The sequence below is a fragment of the Mustelus asterias genome, chromosome 10 (genome assembly GCF_964213995.1).
Source record: "Mustelus asterias chromosome 10, sMusAst1.hap1.1, whole genome shotgun sequence".
Taxonomy (NCBI): domain Eukaryota; kingdom Metazoa; phylum Chordata; class Chondrichthyes; order Carcharhiniformes; family Triakidae; genus Mustelus; species Mustelus asterias.
The window spans coordinates 126173134-126193237 of record NC_135810.1 but is presented as its reverse complement, the minus strand read 5'-3'; the positions used below and the strand labels follow the sequence as shown (position 1 = coordinate 126193237).

Sequence of the window (20104 nt, the reverse complement as noted above, 5' to 3'; positions counted from 1 at the left end):
AGCAAGCAGTGGATATCCCTGTTCATCCATGGTTTCCGGTTGGGAAACGCACAGATTTGCTTCTTTGGCACACAGTCTTCTACACACTTACTAATGAAGTCAGTTTCTGTAGTGGCGTACTCGTTCAGGCTGGTCGCAAAGTTTTTAAATGCTGACCAATCCACTGACTCCAAGCAGCCCCGTAGGAGATCATCCGATTCCTCAGAACAACATTACACGACTCTCTTTGATGGATTCTCCCGCTTCAGTTTTGCTTGTAAGCTGGGAGCAGGAGCACAGCCTTGTGGCCTGATTTACCCCAAGTGTGGGCGGGCGATGGAACGGTAGGCATGTTTGATATTTGTACAGCAGTGATCTAGGATGTTTGGGCCTCTGGTGGAACAGGAGACGTGTTAGTGGTAACTTGGTAGGACGCTCTTGAGCATGATTGAAGTCCCCGGCCACGATGAACAAAGCCTCGCGATGTTTCATCTCAAGGCTACTCGTAGAGGTGTATATTTCGTCCAGCGCGATCTCACGTCCACATGGGGTGGGATGTAAGCTGCCATCAGGATAATGGAGGTGAACTCCGGACGGAAGGTAGTAGGGGCGGCATTTTAGCATCAGCTGAGAGCTAGAGTAGCGACTTTGTTGAGTTTCTTCAAGTGAGAGTGAACCCTGTGGCTTGGGGGGTGGTGTGTTGCAGAGACAGTGGTTCAAACATCAGCAATTCCGGCCTTGGGTCACTGCCTGGGTGAAGTTTGCACATTCGCCCCATGAGTGTGGGTTTCCTCCGGGTGCTCCGGTTTCCTCCCACATTCCAAAGATATGCAGGTTAGATTGATTGGCCATGGGAAATTGACCATAGTGTCAGCGGGATTACAAAGAGCAAAGAGAACAAAGAAAATTACAGCACAGGAACAGGCCCTTAGGCCCTCCAAGCCTGCACCGACCACGCTGTCCGACTGAACTAAAACCCACTACCCTTCCGGAGACCATAATATCCCTTTATTCATGTATTTGTCAAGACGCCTCTTAAAACTCACTATCGTATCTGCTTCCACTACCTCCCCCAGCAGAGAGTTCCAGGCACCCACCACCCTCTGTGTAAAAAAACTTGCCTCGTACATCTCCTTTAAATCTTGCCCTTCGCACCTTGCCCCTCGCACCTTAAACCTATGCCCCCTAATAATTGACTCTTCCAACCTGGACTATCCACTCTGTCCATGCCTCAAATAATCTTGTAGATTTCTATCAGGTCGCCCCCTCAACCTCCGTCGTTCCAGTGAGAACAAACCAAGTTTCTCCAACCTCTCCTCATAGCTAATGCCCTCCACACCAGGCAACATCCTGGTAAATCTTTTCTGTACCCTCTTCAAAGCCTCCACATCCTTCTGGTAGTGGGGCAACCAGAATTGAACACTATATTCCAAGTGTGACCTAAATTTCGATAAAGCTGCAACATGACTTGCCAATTTTTAAATTCAGTGCCCTAGCTGATGAAGGCAAGCATGCCGTATGCCTTCTTGACTACCTTCTCCACCTGCATTGCCACTTTCAGTGACCTGTGTACCTGTACACCCAGATCCCTCTGCCTATCAATACTCCTAAGGGTTTTGCCATTTACTGTATATTTCCTATCTGTATTAGACCTTCCAAAATGCATTACCTCACATTTGTCTGGATTCAACGCCATCTGCCATTTCTCTGCCCAAGCCACCAACAGATCTATATCCTGCTGTATCCTCTGATGGTCCTCATCACTATCCGCAATTCCACCAACCTTTGTGTTGTCCACAAACTTACTAATCAAACCAGTCACATTTTCCTCCAAATCATTTATATATATTACAAGCAACAAAGGTCCCAGCACTGATCCCTGAGGAACACCACTTGTCACAGCCCTCCATTCAGAAACGCACCCATCCACTGCTATCCTCTGTCTTCTTTGACCGAGCGGTCACGGGCATTCAGCCTTGGATCTTCAGGTAAGCGTTCTCCAAGGTGGCCTTCACGACACATGACAGCGCAGAGTCGCTGAGCAGAAACTGATAGCCAAGTTCCGCACACATGAGGACGGCCTAAACCGGGATGTTGGATTTATGTCACATTATCAGTAACCCCCACAGCTTGCCTCCTGGGCTTGCAGAATCTCACTAGCTGTTCTGTCTGGTGACAATACGCATTGTAACTGTGTTTAATGTTCCCTCCACCCACATTGTCTGTACATTTAAGACCTGGCTGGCTGTAGGATTTGCATTCTAATCAGTATTCTGCAACTTGATTTTGTCTGTTTGCACTGTTTGAGAGCACATTTCCACTCCATCTGACGAAGGACCAGTGCTCCGAAAGCTTATGGTATTTGCTACCAAATAAACCTGTTGGACTTTAACCTGGTGTTGTGAGACTTCTTACTGTGTTCTTTGACCGAGCCAGTTTTGTATCCACCTTGCCAGCTCACCTCTGATCCCATGCGACTTCACCTTCTGCACTAGTCTGCCATGAGGGACCTTGTCAAAGGCCTTACTGAAGTCCATGTAGACAACATCCACTGTCCTACCCTCATCACTTCCTCGAAAAACTCGATCAAGTTAGTGAGGCACGACCTCCCCTTCACAAAACCATGTTGCCTCTCACTAATACGTCCATTTATTTCCAAGTGGGAATAAATCCTGTCTCGAAGAATCCTCTCCAATAATTTCCCTACCACTGACGTAAGGCTCACCGGCCTGTAATTACCTGGATTATTCTTGTAACACTTCTTAAACAAACTATTAGCAAGGCAAATGTGTGGGTTTACGTGGATAGGGCCTCGGTGGAATTGTGGCTGATATAGACTCAATGAGCCGAATGCCTTCCTTCTGCATTGTAGGGATTGTGTGTGATTATTTTCATTATATTACAAACTTCAAGGAGAGGCAGCAGAGTGACTTCACCGAGGAGCATTCTGGGAGAAGTCATCACAGTCACCCAGACTGTCCAGTGCTGCCAACGAGCGATTATTTCCATCCCTCCCTCCTTCTCCAACTAGAAAAAAGGGCACTGTGAGGAGGATATGCAAGGTAAAAGCAAGGTGTGGTCTTGCCCTGCTGCAGTAGTAGAGGGTACGAGGGAAAGAGCTGATTGGCAAGTATTTAATAATTTTATCACTTGCAGTCTCAGAGGTAATTTCTGCGGTTTACAGTTTGTAAAGGTTATATTCGGTAGTAACGAGGAGCAGGAAAGGGCCCTGGAGAATTGGATATAATCTGAAACAAAACATCTTTCAAAACTTTAAAGGGGTATGACAGGAGAGCTCCAAGCCATGGTCTGCTTTTCTTGCTCCACGTGGGAGGCCGAGAAAGTTTCCAGTGCCTGGGGCCAGCATGTATGCAGGGAGTGTCTCCAGCTGCAGCTCTTGGAAGCCTGCGTTTCAGAACTGGAGCAGTGGCTGGGGATACTGCGGAACATTTGAGACGCACAGAGTATCATGGATAGCACATATAGGGAGGTGGTCACACCACAGGCTCAGACTCCACAGGCAGGAAAATGGATGAATTAGTTGCACAGATAGATGTAAAGGGGTATGATGCAGTTGGCATTACAGAGACATGGCTCCAAGATGAGGGGGGATGGGAACTAACATTCAGGGCTATTCAGTGTTTCGGAAGGACAGACGGAAAGGAAAAGGTGGTGGAGTTACATCATGTTCGGAAAACCATTAGACAGGAAATCAGAGTTGCATGTGTTAGAGGAACATCTGTGATTATGGGCGACTTTAATCTGCATGTCGATTGGGAGAGTCAAATTAGTGACAGTGCAATAGAGGAGGAATTTCTGGAGTGTATATGGGATGGTTTTCTGGAGTAATACTTTGAGGAACCAAGAAGGGAGCAGGCCATCTTGGGTGTTGTGCAATGAGAAAAGATCTATTTGCGAAAGAACCCTTGGGGATGGATGAGTGACCATAATATGGTAGAATTCTTGTCAAGATAGCTAGTGATGTAGTTGATTCTGAGACCAGGGGCCTGAATCTTAATAAAGGTAACTATGATGGTATGAGGTATGAACTGGCCATGATGGACTAAGAAAGACAGCGGACAGGCAATGGCAGACATTTAAAGAACAAATAGGTGAACTCCAGAAGTTGTTTATTCCTGTTTGGCACAAGAATGGTAAGGGAATTGTGGCCAAACCATGGCTTACAAGAGAAATTAGAGATAGTATCAGATTCAAGGAAGAAGCATACAAATTGGCAAGAAAAAGCAACAGGCCTGAGGATTGGCAGCAGTTTAAAATTCAGCAAAGTACCAAGGGATTGATTAAGAAGGGAAAAATAGAGTATGAAAGTCAGCGAGCAGGGAACATAAAAACTGACTGTAAAAGTTTCTATCGGCTTATAAAGAGAAAATGGTTGACAAAAATTAATGTAGCCCCCTTACAGTCAGAAACGGGAGAATTCGTAACGGGGAATAAAGAAAAGGCTGAGGAATTAAATTTGTACTTTGCTTCAGTCTTCACAAAGGAAGACATGAATAATGTACTAGAAGTGCTGAGAGAAACATGTTTTAATGAGGAGCTGAAGGAAATCAGCATTAGTAGAGAAATGGTTTTGGGGAAATTGATGGGATTGAAAGTGAATAAATCTCCAGGTCCGAATAATCTTCATCCCAGAGTACTTAAGGAAGTGGACCTGGAAATAATAGATCCATTGGTAGTCATTTTCCAAAATTCTTTGGACTCTGGGATGGTTCCTACAGATTGGAGGGTAGCTAATGTAAGCCCACTATTCAAAAACGGAGGTAAAGAGAAAACAGGGAACTATAGACCAGTGAGCCTAATGTTGGAACTGGAGCAGCTGCTAGTCAGTGACTAGACAGGGTCTGCAGGGATCCGTGCTAGGACCCCAATTGTACACATTATATATTAATGATTTGGAAGAGGGAACTGAATGTATTATCTCCAAATTTGCAGATGATACAAAGTTGGGTGGGCAGGTGAGGAGGATGCAGAGATGCTTCAGCATGATTTGGACAGGTTGAGTGTGTGGGCACCTGCATGGCAGTTGAAGTATAATGTGCATAAATGTGAGGTTAGTCAGTTCAGATTATATTCACTGGAGTTTAGAAGAGTGAGGGGAGACCTCATAGAAACTTTTAAAATTCTAACGTGGTTAGACAGGGTAGATTCAGAAAGAATGTTCCTAATGGTGTGGGAGTCCAGAACTAGGGGTCATAGTTTGAGGATAACCCTTTTAGAACTGAGGTGAGGAGAAATTTCTTCACCCAGAGCGTGGTGAATGTGTGGAATTCACAACCACAGAATGTAGCTCAAGCTAAAATGCTGTCTGATTTCAAGAAGAAATTAGATATAGCTCTTGGGGCTGAAGGGATCAAGGAATATGGGAGGAAGGGGGGAGGGGGGGGTGGAATCAGGATATTGAATTCGATGATCAGCCATGATCAAAATGAATGGCAGAGCAGGCTCGAGGGGCAGAATGGCCCTGCTTCTAGTTTCTATGTTAAGACATTTTCACATTTCAGCTCTTGTACCCATTAGAAAGAGGCTTTTCAAACATTGCTCTGAAAGACATTGGGACATTTTTCCAGGCTGCAGACACTGAACGGATGTGATAAACATAAGACACAAAAATGTGGAATTCGCTGCCAGAGGGAGTGGTTGAAGCAAGTAACAGATACATCTAAGTGGCAGCATGAGGGAGAAAAGAGGAGGAGGCTTTTATGATAGGGAGAGGTGAGAGGCAGCTTGTGTGGAGGCCATTTGAATCAAATAATCTGTTTCTGTGGAGTGTCTTCAGCCTGCAAACAACTGTTTTTAAATTACAGTCATTTTCCTAAAAGCAGCAAGGAATACACTTCACACCAATGATACTGACAGACAGTGTGTGCTGGACACTCAGTGCTGGCACTGCTGACATGGGCTCAGGGAATAATTTACTGCATGCTATAGTAATACAGCGATGGTAACCTTCAGTGTCGCCCTCTATCCGACCAAGATCTTTTGTTGCCAGACAGATTTTTGTGACGTTTTTATGGCCGTGACAATTGCCCACACCCCACCCTCGCAGTCCTTCACCTGCAGTGTAAAGCTCTCACATATCACCAACTTAGTCACAGTAAAGACATAACTGAATGCCATAAATGTGATGCCGTATAAATAGCAGCAGGCTACCAGTCCATTTAATGGTTGACTTTTAAGCCCCTGGCTTACTGAGTTTTTAGCAAAGGAGTAACTAACTTTCTCCAAGTGTACCTGGTCTTCTGAGGGTCTAATTTCTTCCCTTCCCTCCCCCAGTGATATTCTCCAGCTTTTTGAATAGAAAGAAACTTGAAATTTGAACCAATGAGAACATAAAATCATTATGGAAATCTCAACTGTATCTGTGGAGAGAGAAACAGAGTTAACGTCTCAGGTCAACAACTGACTTGAAAGTTGTTAAAATACTGGCAACATGTGATGCCCAGATCTTGTGCATCACTGTTCCATGATCCATTTTACAGTGGCTAAGAGTTTCAGTTTGCCTTTTGCAACTATAGTTAAACTGCTCTAAATACAGCCCAAGGTCGAGAAGATTAGATCTTTTTCAAACTGAAGCACAGAGACAACATTTTAAGACCGTATCACATCTGTAATGAATCTGACACTTGGGGAGTGAGATGCCTGTGCTCAGTCCAGAGCCGTTTTAACATATGATAGGCAGGTCACCTGTTCTATCGCTCCAAATAAACGAGATGACAGCTTTGCTTTGTGAGAACGAGGGGTTGCAATATCAAGGGGCAGGGTATTCTAAACGTGTCTAATTAACTCAATATTACACTTGTACAGATATCACTCAAGAAGCTGCAGATATCTCATCTCCGGTATCTGGTGGTCCTGGAGAGCTCTCTGAATTCCTTGCCAGCTGTGGATTAGTGAGGATCATTCTCAATTCTAAATCAGTGGATCACAGCTTCAGTTACACTCCACAAACTTGAGCACTAAATATAGACTGAGCAGTAGGGCCGAGCGCCGCACCACACCGCCCTAGTGGCAGTCTTCCAGATGAGGAGTTAGGAACAATGCAGAATAGAACTCTCAGCAAGCTTCCTTACATGATTACACAACCAAACTCCCTGGTCCAGACCGCATTCCAGCATAGATCATAAAGCTTGTTGATTAACTTATAGCTGACTTCATAAAATTTCAGGAATCAAAGGAAATGCTCCACAGAACCTCAAGGATGTCAACATAGTCGGCATCTGGAATGAGTGCGACAATGACCGAGGAACTAGTCTTCTCCCAAACACAAATGATCCTTACAAGGATCTGATTAAACCGTTTGAGACTGTCTTGATCTTCTTGAATGGCAGAACAGGAAAAGGTCAATGATCTACTCTTCTTCTTCTCCTCAGATTCCTCAATGTTCTTTTGCATCAGACAAATCTGACACAGAGCCAAAGACAGGTGAGAGTAGGTTTGCAGGAATGTCTTTAAGGGAGAGAGTGGTAGAGATACAAAGGGAAAGAATTCCAGAGAACATAAATAGGATGAGGCCATTCAGCCCTTCAAACCTGCTCCGCCATTCAATTAGATCATGACTGACCTCCAACAATTTCCTGCACTGATTCCATGCTGCTTCATGTTTTAACACGTAGCAATCTACTAATCTCCTTCTTGAACATATTCAACAACTGACTCCACAGCCTTCTGAAGCACAGAATTTCAAAGATTCATACAAATGTACAGATTTAAGAGCTGGAGTAAACCACTCAGGCCTGCTATGCCACTTGTGGACTCACACTCCAGAGACCCAGGGCAATGCTCTGGGAGACCAGCTTTGAATCCCACCATGGCAAATGGTGAAATTTAAACTCAATAAAACACCTAGAATTAAAAGTCTAAATGATTACCATGGAACAAAGAAAATTACAGCACAGGAACAGGTCCTTGGCCCTCCAAGCCTGCACCGACCGTGCTGCCCGACTGAACTATCCTTCCGGGGACCATATCCCTCTATTCCCAACCTATTCATGTATTCGTCCAGACGCCCCTTAAAAGTGACTACCGTATCTGCTTCCACTACCTCCCCCGGCATCAAGTCCCAGGCACCCACTGCCCTCTGCGTTAAAAAAACTTGCCTCGTACATTTCCTTTAAACCTTGCCCCTCGCACCTTAAACCTATGCCCCCTAGTAATTGACTCTTCCACCCTGGGAAAAAGCTTCTGACTATCCACTCTGTCCATGTCTCATAATCTTATAAACTTCAATCAGGTCGCCCCTCAACCTCCGTCGTTCCAGTGAGAGCAAACCAAGTTTCTCCAACCTCTCCTCACAGCTAATGCCTTCCATACCAGGGCAACATCCTGGTAAATCTTTTCTGTACCCTCTCCAAAGCCTCCACATCCTTCTGGCAGTGTGGCAGCCAGAATTGAACGCTATATTCCAAGTGCGGCCTAACTACGGTTCTATAAAGCTGCAACATGACTTGCCAATTTTTAAGCTCAATGCCGCAGCCGAAGGCAAGCATGCCGTATGCCTTCTTGACTACCTTTTCCACCTGCATTGCCACCTTCAGTGACCTGCGTACCTGTACACCCAGATCCCTTTGCCTATCAATACTCTTAAGGGTTCTGCCATTTACTGTATATTTCCTATCTGTATTAGACCTTCCAAAATCCATTACCTCATTTGTTTGGATTAAACTCCATCTGCCATCTCTCCACCCAAGTCTCCAACTGATCTATATCGAGCTCTATGTAAGGGAGAGGCATAAGTGCACTCCTACTGAACTTTGCATACCTGAAGGGGATACAGCCTGAGTGAGGCAGCCACAGTGGGGTTGAAACTTGGTCATTTGGAGCAGTGGGGCAATTAAAGAGGTAAGTGGTAAATCTAATTTTCCTGGGTTTTTTCAGTTATAAGTTTAGTGGTCTAGTTAGTTGGTAAAAAAAAAGGAGCTGCCCCCACTCAAATAGCTGAGTGGTAGTTACCTGTCAATCACCTGAAGCCTGATTAAAGGCAAAAGGTGTAAACTGCATTCTTCGGCAGCGAGTTGGTGAAACCAGTCACTTGTCAGAAAAACCCATCCAGTTCACTAACGTCCTTTAGGGAAGGAAATCTGTCATCCTTACCCCGTCTGGCCTATATGTCACTCCAGAGCCAAAGCAGTGTTGTTGACTCTTAAATGCCCCCTTAAGGGCGGTTAGGAATGGGCAATAAATGCTGGTCCAGCCAACAATGTCCACATCCCGTGAAAGAATGTTCAAATCATGGCTGATCTGATGGTAACCTCAACCCCACATTCCTCTTGACCCCTGATAACCTTTTACCCCCTTGTTAATCAGGACTTGATCTAGCTCTGCTTTAAGAATAGTCCAAGACTCGGCTTCCACCGCCTTTTGAGGAAACGAGTTCTGGAGACGCACGACTCAGAAAAGAATTTTCTCCTCATCTCCATCTTAAATTAGCGCATCTTATTTTTAAACAATGGCCCTTAGTGCTAATTCTCCCACAAGAGGAAACATCCTCTCCACATGCACCCTGTCAATACCCCTCAGGATCTTAAAGGTTTCAATCAAGTCGCCTCTTGCTCTTCTAAACTCCAACTCACAAGTCTAATCTCTCCAATCTTTCCTCATAAGACAATCTACCCATTTGAGGTATTAGTTTAGTAAATTTGAACTGCTTCTCATGTAATTACATTCTTCCTTAAATAAAGAGACCAATAGTGTACACAGTACTCCAGATGCGGTCTTACTAGTGCCCTGTGTAGTGAAGCTGCTTTTGTAATCAATTCCCCTCACAATAAACTATAACACTATTAGCTTTTCCAATTACTTGCTGTATCTGCACACTAGTCTCTTGTGATTTATGTCCTAGGACAACCAGATCCCTCTGCAATTCAGAGTGCTGCAATCTCTTACCATTTAGATACCAGTATGCTTTGTCTGTGTGGCATGCAAGAAACAATTCTTTTCACTCTGTAGAATACATGTGACAATAATAAATCAACTCAAAATAAAAGCTTCTTTATTATTCTTCTGGCCAAAATCACATTTTCATACATTATACGCCGTTTGTTTGGTCTTGTATCCCTTTGTAGGCTTCTCATATCCTCGTCACACTTTCCTACTTATCTTTGCATCAGCAGCAAATTTAGCAACTATATCTTCGGTCCCTTCATCCAAGTCAATTATATAAATTGTAAAGAGTTGAGGTCGCAGCACTGATCCCTGTGGCACTCCACTTGCTACATCTTGCCAGTCAGAAAAAGGCCCACTTGTACCAATTTTTGTTTCATTAGCCAGTCAATCTTTTATCTATACTAATATGTTATTCCGAGCTTTCACTTTCCAACATAACCTTTGATGTAGTGCCTTATCAAATGCCTTCTTTAAATCTAAGTACAGTTCATCCACATCATATGTGACTGCTTCACCAGCCTTCGTGCAGAAATTCCTCATCTCAGTCCTAAATGGCCTGTCCTTTATTTGGAGACTGTCAGAATAGGTACAGGGGATTCATCTGCTTTAAGTCATAGAATCATAGAAGTCCCATGAATTTCTCTGGTACTTTTTCAAAACTAGTATAAATATCTTGCGGTTCTTCGTTTGCATTAGTCCCTTGATTCTCTGATTTCTGTGAGGTTTTTAGTATCTTCCTCATGCAGTCAAACACAAAATATTTGTTCAGCTTCCCTGACATTTCCTTGCTGTAAGAAGTTTAACAACACCAGGTTAAAGTCCAACAGGTTTATTTGGTAGCAAAAGCCACACAAGCTTTCGAGGCTCTGAGCCCCTTCTTCAGGTGAGTGGGAATTCTGTTCACAAACAGAACTTATAAAGACACAGACTCAATTTACATGAATAATGGTTGGAATGCGAATACTTACAACTAATCCAGTCTTTAAGAAACAAAACAATGGGAGTGGAGAGAGCATCAAGACAGGCTAAAAAGATGTGTATTGTCTCCAGACAAGACAGCCAGTGAAACTCTGCAGGTCCACGCAACTGTGGGAGTTACAAATAGTGTGACATAAACCCAATATCCCGGTTGAGGCCGTCCTTGTGTGTGCGGAACTTGGCTATCAGTTTCTGCTCAGCGACTCTGCGCTGTCGTGTGTCGTGAAGGCCGCCTTGGAGAACGTTTACCCGAATATCAGAGGCCGAATGCCCGTGACCGCTGAAGTGCTCCCCCACAGGAAGAGAACAGTCTTGCCTGGTGATTGTCGAGCGGTGTTCATTCATCCGTTGTCGCAGCGTCTGCATAGTTTCCCCAATGTACCATGCCTCGGGACATCCTTTCTTGCAGCGTATCAGGTAGACAACGTTGGCCGAGTTGCAAGAGTATGTACCGTGTACCTGGTGGATGGTGTTCTCACGTGAGATGATGGCATCTGTGTCGATGATCCGGCACGTCTTGCAGAGGTTGCTGTGGCAGGGTTGTGTGGTGTCTTGGTCACTGTTCTCCTGAAGGCTGGGTAGTTTGCTGTGGACAATGGTCTGTTTGAGGTTGTGCGGTTGTTTGAAGGCAAGAAGTGGGGGTGTGGGGATGGCCTTGGCGAGATGTTCGTCTTCATCAATGACATGTTGAAGGCTCCGGAGGAGATGCCGTAGCTTCTCCGCTCCGGGGAAGTACTGGACAACGAAGGAATGTCGCGACACACGACAGCGCAGAGTCGCTGAGCAGAAACTGATAGCCAAGTTCCGCACACACAAGGACGGCCTCAACCGGGATATTGGGTTTATGTCACACTATTTGTAACTCCCACAGTTGCGTGGACCTGCAGAGTTTCACTGGCTGTCTTGTCTGGAGACAATACACATCTTTTTAGCCTGTCTTGATGCTCTCTCCACTCCCATTGTTTTGTTTCTTAAAGACTGGATTAGTTGTAAGTATTCGCATTCCAACCATTATTCATGTAAATTGAGTCTGTGTCTTTATAAGTTCTGTTTGTGAACAGAATTCCCACTCACCTGAAGAAGGGGCTCAGAGCCTCGAAAGCTTGTGTGGCTTTTGCTACCAAATAAACCTGTTGGACTTTAACCTGGTGTTGTTAAACTTCTTACTGTGTTTACCCCAGTCCAACGCCGGCATCTCCACATCATTTCCTTGCTGCCCATTAAAAATTTTCCTGACTTTGCATTTTGCTAATCTTTTCCTTTTTATATACCGATAGAAGCTTTTACAGGCCTTTGTTATTCACTAGTTTAATCTCATGTTCTATTTTCCCTTTCTTAATCTTTTTCTTGGTCCTCCTTTGCAGCAGTCTAAAATGCGCCCAATCCTCAGGATTACTATTTTTTGGCAACTTTATACACCTCTGATTGATCTAATGCTATCCTTGATTTCTTCCATTAGCCATGGTTGGAACACTACTTTGTTGTAAACTATGTATTAGTTCTTTAAATCCAACCATTATCTACTGTCATACCTTTTAAACAGTTTCCCAATCCACAATAGCCAACTTGCCCCTCATAATTCATCGTTTCCTGAGGTCAAAGTAGCTCTGGGCACGGCCACCAGTGATGGAGCAATTAAAATTAGGGCCACTGGGAAAAGAGCAGAATTGGAGTACAAAGCTCTCAGAAGGTGGTTATAGAGATAGGGAGATTTTGCAGTTTTTTTGTATCAAACCAACAGAAACAGGTCTTGTATATCAGTGATCCAATCAATAGAAAAGGCAATCTTGAAATTTTCCCTGTTCTCCAACTGTGTATGGTTCTGCATCCGCATCCTGTCCTGTCCCCCGACCCCCCAAAACACACACATGCACGCACGCACGCACACCATTTTCTCTGGATTGCAGAGTTTGACTTACACTGTCAGAGCTGCTGGACAAGCCTTGCATGCTGGTCTCTGTATTCAGCTTACTGGTGTGGCACAACAGTAGTTCACAGTTCCTCTCCAGAAGATGGCCTGTGATGCCTTTGATGTGCAGGAGATCATCCAGCGACGAAAAGCCTTTCAACTCCTAAAGTAGCAGTTTCAGATAAGAAAACAGCAAATAAATCACATGAGCATAACACCACACACAGAAGATAAACAGTCTCGCACATATCAATGAAGGAGTCTAGTTATTAACTGACATTTTGTACTCAACTTATTGCCACTGAATTTGTTCCAGTCCAAGTATCCCTTGCTCACATCTCTCTGATGTGGAGATGCCGGCGTGTTGGACTGGGGTAAACACAGTAAGAGTTTTACCACATTTCTCTGACCAGGGCAGTCATATACCAAGACTCAATGTTTACCATCCTTTAGCCAAACTGGCTCTCCTATTCCATGAACCTCAATTTTATAAACCAGCCTTTCATGTGGATCTTTGTCAAAGACTTTTTTCAAATCCATATAGACAACATCTAGTACATTCCCTTCATTAATCTTCACTGTAACTTCATCAAAAAATACAATTAGTCAAACAGAATCAGCCTTGTACAAATCCATGCTGGCTCTCCTTTAATGAACTCAAACCTCTCCCACTACCTGGTGAACTTCTCCGATTACTGTTTCTAAAGCCTTACCAACTAAAGTGACTGCTCTGTAGTTACTCAACGTATTTACATTCTTTCTTGGATAAGGTTCTCTCAATACCCACTCTCCAATCCTCTGGTACTCCCCCTGTATCTGCGGAAGATTGAAGATTGTGACAAGCTCTTCCAATGTCTCCACCCCCACTTCCTTTAGCAACCTGGGATGTTTGCCATCTTGACCACATGACTTATCCATTCTAAACACACGGATCTGCTGGAAAGGCTGTCCCATCAATTTTCACCCCAGACAATATTGCTCCCACTTCTACTGATATGTCAGCATCCCTTGCTTAATAAACACCAATACAAAGTACTCATCAAGTATTCTAGCCTTGTCCTGTTTATAATCACTTACTTTATCCGTAATAAGTCCTATCCCAATTCTAGCTACCTGCTTACTATTTACATGGCATTGAGGATTTTTTGGTTCCCTTTTACTTTAGCTAAGACTTAATTCTCATATTCTCTCCTTGCCAGTCTTATTTTCCTCCTCAACTTTGTATTTGACCGGATTCTCTTAAAATTCACCTGACCTACATCATACACCCTCCTTTTTTTGTGTCACCATAGTCTCCATCTCTCTCGTCACCCAAGGAGCCCTGGTTTCAGTTCCCCTCCTTTTGTAAAGTGACTAGCCTATACCTGAAACTGTTTTTCCTGTCAATCATTTGGTCCATTTTCATCTGGCAAAATCCCTTCACCCCACTGAAATTAGCTCTTTTCCAATTTAGGAGTTGTATATTAGGCTGTCCTTTGGTCTTCTCCATTCCTAATCTAAACGTTATCATACAATGATCACTCTTTCTCAAGTGTTCCTTGGCTGAACTCATACCCCAGCATCAGACCCAGCAGAGAACATACTGACCAAAGAGGGGCAGAGGAGATTTATGAAGAGGATCAGAAAATGTTTGGATCAGAAACTGAGGGAAGATTGAACAAAGAACAAAACAGCACAGGAACAGGCCCTTCGGCCCTCCAAGCCCGCGCCGCTCCCTGGTCCAAACTAGACCATTCTTTTGTATCCCTCCATTCCCACTCCGTTCATATGGCTGTCTAGATAAGTCTTAAACGTTCCCAGTGTGTCCGCCTCCACCACCTTGCCTGGCAGCGCATTCCAGGCCCCCACCACCCTCTGTGTAAAATATGTCCGTCTGATATCTGTGTTAAACCTCCCCCCCTTCACCTTAAACCTATGACCCCTCGTGAACGTCACCACCGACCTGGGGAAAAGCTTCCCACCGTTCACCCTATCTATGCCTTTCATAATTTTATACACCTCTATTAAGTCTCCCCTTATCCTCCGTCTTTCCAGGGAGAACAACCCCAGTTTACCCAATCTCTCCTCATAACTAAGCCCCTCCATCCTGGTAAACCTCCTCTGTACTCTCTCCAAAGCCTCCACGTCCTTCTGGTAGTGTGGCGACCAGAACTGGACGCAGTATTCCAAATGCGGCCGAACCAACGTTCTATACATCTGCAACATCAGACCCCAACTTTTATACTCTATGCCCCGTCCTATAAAGGCAAGCATGCCATATGCCTTCTTCACCACCTTCTCCACCTGTGACGTCACCTTCAAGGATCTGTGGACTTGCACACCCAGGTCCCTCTGCGTCTCTACACCCTTTATGGTTCTGCCATTTATCATATAGCTCCTCCCTACATTATTTCTACCAAAATGCATCACTCCGCATTTATCAGGATTGAACTCCATTTGCCATTTCTTTGCCCAAATTTCCAGCCTATCTATATCCTTCTGTAGCTTCTGACAATGCTCCTCACTATCTGCAAGTCCTGCCAATTTTGTGTCGTCCGCAAACTTACTAATCACCCCAGTTACACCTTCTTCCAGATCATTTATATAAATCACAAACAGCAGAGGTCCCAATACAGAGCCCTGCGGAACACCACTGGTCACAGGCCTCCAGCCGGAAAAAGACCCTTCCACTACCACCCTCTGTCTTCTGCGACCAAGCCAGTTCTCCACCCATCTAGCCACCTCCCCCTTTATCCCATGAGATCCAACCTTTTTCACCAGCCTACCATGAGGGACTTTGTCAAACGCTTGACAAATAGGCTTGGATAGGCTTGAACTGTTTCCTTTGGAAGGGAGGAAGCTCAGTGGAAATTTAATTGAAGTATATAAAATAATTAGAGGCCTAGATGAGATGGATATGGACCCGTTCCCCTTTGCAGAGATATCAGAAACCAAGGAGGATAAATTCAGATTAGTTTGAGGAATTAAAGGGAAGTTGAAGTGTAATTTTTCACCCAGGATGTGAAGGGCATTTGGAACTCAGTGGCTGACAGGATAGTAGAGCCAGAAACACTGATCACACTTGAAAAATACTTGAGATATGGACTTCAGACATTATAACCTACACGCCCACAGACCTAGAGCTTGGAGACCTGATCAGACTGGATAGCTCCTTTACAGCCAGCACAGGCACACTGGAACAAATGGCCTCCAATACCTCACCCCCATCCTCCCCAGGACATAAATCTGCCCCAACTCTTTCCCCACTCTCACCAACCCTTTCCCTTTGTCTCTAACACGTAGAGCCTCCACCACACACACCCCCCCACTCTACCCCCTCCCCACCTCCTGCCACTCACTCAATGCCCAGCTCCACCCGCCTATGCTCCCCCTCCTCACCGCTGCCTCTCCCTCTGACATTAACACTGCAGTGAAGTTACTGTGAAGCTCCCCCGTGTCCCCCCCCCCCCTCACCTCTCTCCTCCTCACGATGGCTCTCGCCCTCTTCCTCCCGATTCCGAATAGTGCCGTCTCCAACTCCTCTGCGCTCGCCCGGTTCACATCGACTTTCTCGGGCGATTCCATGACGTTAGGCCGCGAGGCCTCGGCCTCTCGCTCTTCCCGCAGCCAGTGAGTGTGAGGAGGGGAAGGGGCCGGGAGCGCCGAGGCGAACGCCAGGCTTCGCGGCCTATGTTGGGGATCAGGGTGAGTGGCTCGGTGCCGGGCTCGGACAGCCGCTTCCCCCGCGCTCTCCCCCGGGATTTTCACCCAAAACTTTCCTCAGAAAAAGCGGCTGCCGAAACCGGCAGAAAAACAAACGGAAAACCCGCCACTTCCGCTGGCGGCCTTCCCGCCCACCTCCCCCCCCCCCGCGCGGCCGCCCATTGGACAGGAGCGATGTCAATCAGAAAGCCCGCCCTGGCCATTGGGTGGGTGAAATGCGCCCGCAATCACTTGCATCACTGATTGGCCGGTTCCAACGTCCATCAGGCCTGAAGAGCCAATCGGCGTTTAGTATTCCCTTTCCCCGCCTACAAGCCTCCGCAGCCTATTGATCCAGGGGACGGTCACTCAGCGACATGTCGCAGCCTCATTGGCCACTCCACACGTCCATCACCGGCCAGCCCGCCCTCTCCGCTCGCCCAACGCCAATCAGATGACGGCTGCATTCCCATTGGTCGGGGATATGCTCATCAACCGTCCACATTAGTGATTGGCTGCTGTCTTTAGTCTGGGTGGGGCTGTCGCCTCAATTATTTCACTTGTTTTGTTTGTTTTTTCACAAAAACTTGATTGAATACTTTGAACTGGGGAGTTATTAAATTCATCCCACTGGGAAATACTCTTCGGACACGGTATATTTTTTGATATCTGGTCCCAGCCCAATAATGGCCGAAACTGCCGCACGCTCGAGACCCGAGACAAGAGGGGCCCGGAGAACAGCAGGGAAGGAGGGCCCGCCCCGCCATCGGCCCATTGGTCTACACAACTGCCATTCAAGGCATCCGACCAGCCATTGGATTCTGATCGTTTAGGGCGGGGCTTCAAGCGTGGCAAAGCACGTGGACACCTGGGAGTGGCTTCACCGGAACTGGATCACTTTGCACATGCGCTCAACCCAGAATTCCGCTGGCTCTGCACATGCGCACATTCCAGGATCCCTCTGGCTTCGCACATGCGCAGACCCGATCATCCTGCCAGCTCTGCACATGCGCACACCCAGGATCCCACTGGCTCTGCACATGCGCGCAGGGTTGGTGTGGTCCACTTTTTGAGATAGTCTCTGGGTGTCTCACATGTGGACCAGAAATTTGGTGCTGGTTCTGAGGTCCTGGTCTTCAAACACTCTTCCTGGCACACTGAAGCTCTTTGTCAATGTTTGCCCTTATTGACAGTAGGCCCCCAAGGTATGGATAGTGGAACATGTCTAAATCCTCAAAGAAAAAAGAAAATTCCAGCACCGAAACAGGCCCTTCGTCCCTCCAAGCCTGCACCGACCATGCTGCCCGACTGAACTAAAACCCCCTACCCTTCCGGGGACCATATCCCTCTATTCCCATCCTATTCATGTACTTGTCAAGATGCCCCTTAAAACTCACTCCCGTATCCGCTTCCACTACCTCCCCCAGCAGCGAGTTCCAGGCACCCACCACCCTCTGTGTAAAAAATCTGCCTTGTACATCTCCTTTAAACCTTGCCCCTCGCACCTTAAACCTGTGCCCCCGAGTAATTGACTCTTCCACCCTGAGAAAAAGCTTCTGACAACCACTCTGTCCATGCCCCTCATAATCTTGTTGAGGGACATGGACAGATGCCCCTCTGTCCATCTATCAGGTCACTCCTCAACCTCCGTCGTTCCAGTGAGAACAAACCAAGTTTCTCCAACCTCTCATAGCTAATGCCCTTCATACCAGGCAACATCCTGGTAAATCTTTTCTGTACCCTCTCCAAAGCCTCCACATCCTTCTGGTAGTGTGGCAACCAGAATTGAACACTATATTCCAAGTGCGGCCTAACTAAGGTTCGATAAAGCGGCAATATGATTTGCCAATTTTTAAACTCAATGCCCGGCCAATGAAGGCAAGCATGCCGTATGCCTTCTTGACTACCTTCTCCACCTGCATTGCCACTTTCACTGACCTGTGTACCTGGACACCCAGACCCCTTTGTCTATCAAAACTCTTAAGGATCCTGCCATTTACTGTATATTTCCTATCTGTATTGGACCTTCCAAAATGCATTACCTCACATTCGTCCAGATTAAACTCCATCTGCCATCTCTCCACTCAAGTCTCCAACTGATCTATATCCTGCTGTATCCTCTGATGGTCCTCATCACTATCCGCAATTCCACCAACCTTTGTGTCGTCCGCAAACTTACTAATCAAACCAGTTACATTTTCCTCCAAATCATTTATATATATTATAAACAGTAAAGGTCCCAGCACTGATCCCTGAGGAACGCCACTTGTCACAGCCCTCCATTCAGAAACGCGCCCTTACATTGCTACCCTCTGTCTTCTTTGACCGAGCCAGTTTTGTATCCACCTTGCCAGCTCACCTCTAATCCCATGTGACTTCACCTTCTGCACCAGTCTGCGAGGAGGGACCTTGTCAAAGGCCTTACTGAAGTCCATGTAGATAACATCCACTGCCCTACCCTCATCAATCATCTTCGTCACTTCCTCGAAAAACTCGATCAAATTCGTGAGACACGACCTCCCCTTCACAAAACCATGTTGCCTCTCACTAATACGATAACTTATTTCCAAGTGGGAATAAATCCTGTCTCAAAATATCCTCTCCAATAATTTTCCTACCACTGATGTAAGGCTCACCGGCCTGTAATTACCTGGATTATTCTTGCTACCCTTCTTAAACAAAGGGACAACATTGGCTATTCTCCAATCCTCTGGGACCTCCCCTGTAAGAGTTTTAACAACACCAGGTTAAAGTCCAACAGGTTTATTTGGTAGCAAATACCAGTAGCGCTCCGAAAGCTAATGGTATTTGCGACCAAATAAACCTGTTGGACTTTAACCTGGTGTTGTTAAAACTCTTACTGTGTTCACCCCAGTCCAACGCCGGCATCTCCACATCATGACCTCCCCTGTAGCCAGTGAGGATACAAAGATTTCTCTCAAGGCGCCAGCAATTTCCTCCCTTGCCTCTCTCAGTATTCTGGGGTATATCCCATCAGGCTCTGGAGACTTGTCTACCTTAATGTTTCTCAAGAACCCCAATACTTCCTCCTTTTTGATTTCAACATGACTCAAACTATCTACACATCCTTTCCCAGACTCATCATCCACCAAGTCCTTCTCTTTGGTGAATACTGACTCATTACCGAGTTGGTAATTACCGAGTTCCTGCCGGATTAGGCAGGAATTGGTGGCCGTTGATTGGGAGAGGCTGTTCAGGGGTAAGTCCACATCTGGCATGTGGGAGTCTTTTAAGGAACAGTTGATAAGGCTGCAGGACAGGCATGTGCCTGTAAAAAGGAAGGATAGGAAAGGTACGATTCGAGAACCGTGGATAACCAGGGAAATTGAGGATCTGAACAAAAAGAAAAGAGAGGTGTACGTTAGGTCCAGGCAACTGAAAACAGATGGCGATCTGGAGGAATACAGAGAGTAGGAAAGAACTCAAACAGGGAGTTAGAAGGGCAAAAAGAGGTCACGAAATGTTGTTGGCAGACAGGATTAAGGAGAACCCTAAGGCATTTTACTCATATGTTAGGAACAAAAGAGTTGTCAGGGAAAAAGTCGGACCTCTCAGGGACAAAGGAGGGGAATTATGCTGAGAACCCAAGGGAATAGGGGAGATCCTAAATGAATACTTTGCATCGGTATTCAC

At 45.8% G+C, this 20104-nt stretch overlaps 1 protein-coding gene across 1 annotated transcript in view; it reads right to left on the bottom strand.

The window, feature by feature from the left end:
- LOC144499958 (F-box/WD repeat-containing protein 7-like) overlaps positions 1-16613 on the bottom strand; it is a 231951-nt gene extending 215338 nt beyond the window's left edge. The window contains exons 1-2 of the mRNA XM_078222687.1: positions 16223-16613; positions 12780-12932 (exon numbers count right to left, since the gene is read on the bottom strand). Coding sequence (XP_078078813.1) covers positions 12780-12932; positions 16223-16333 — 264 coding nt within the window. The 5' untranslated portion in view covers positions 16334-16613. The remainder of the gene's footprint in view (positions 1-12779; positions 12933-16222) is intronic.
- Positions 16614-20104: the final 3491 nt, after the last annotated feature.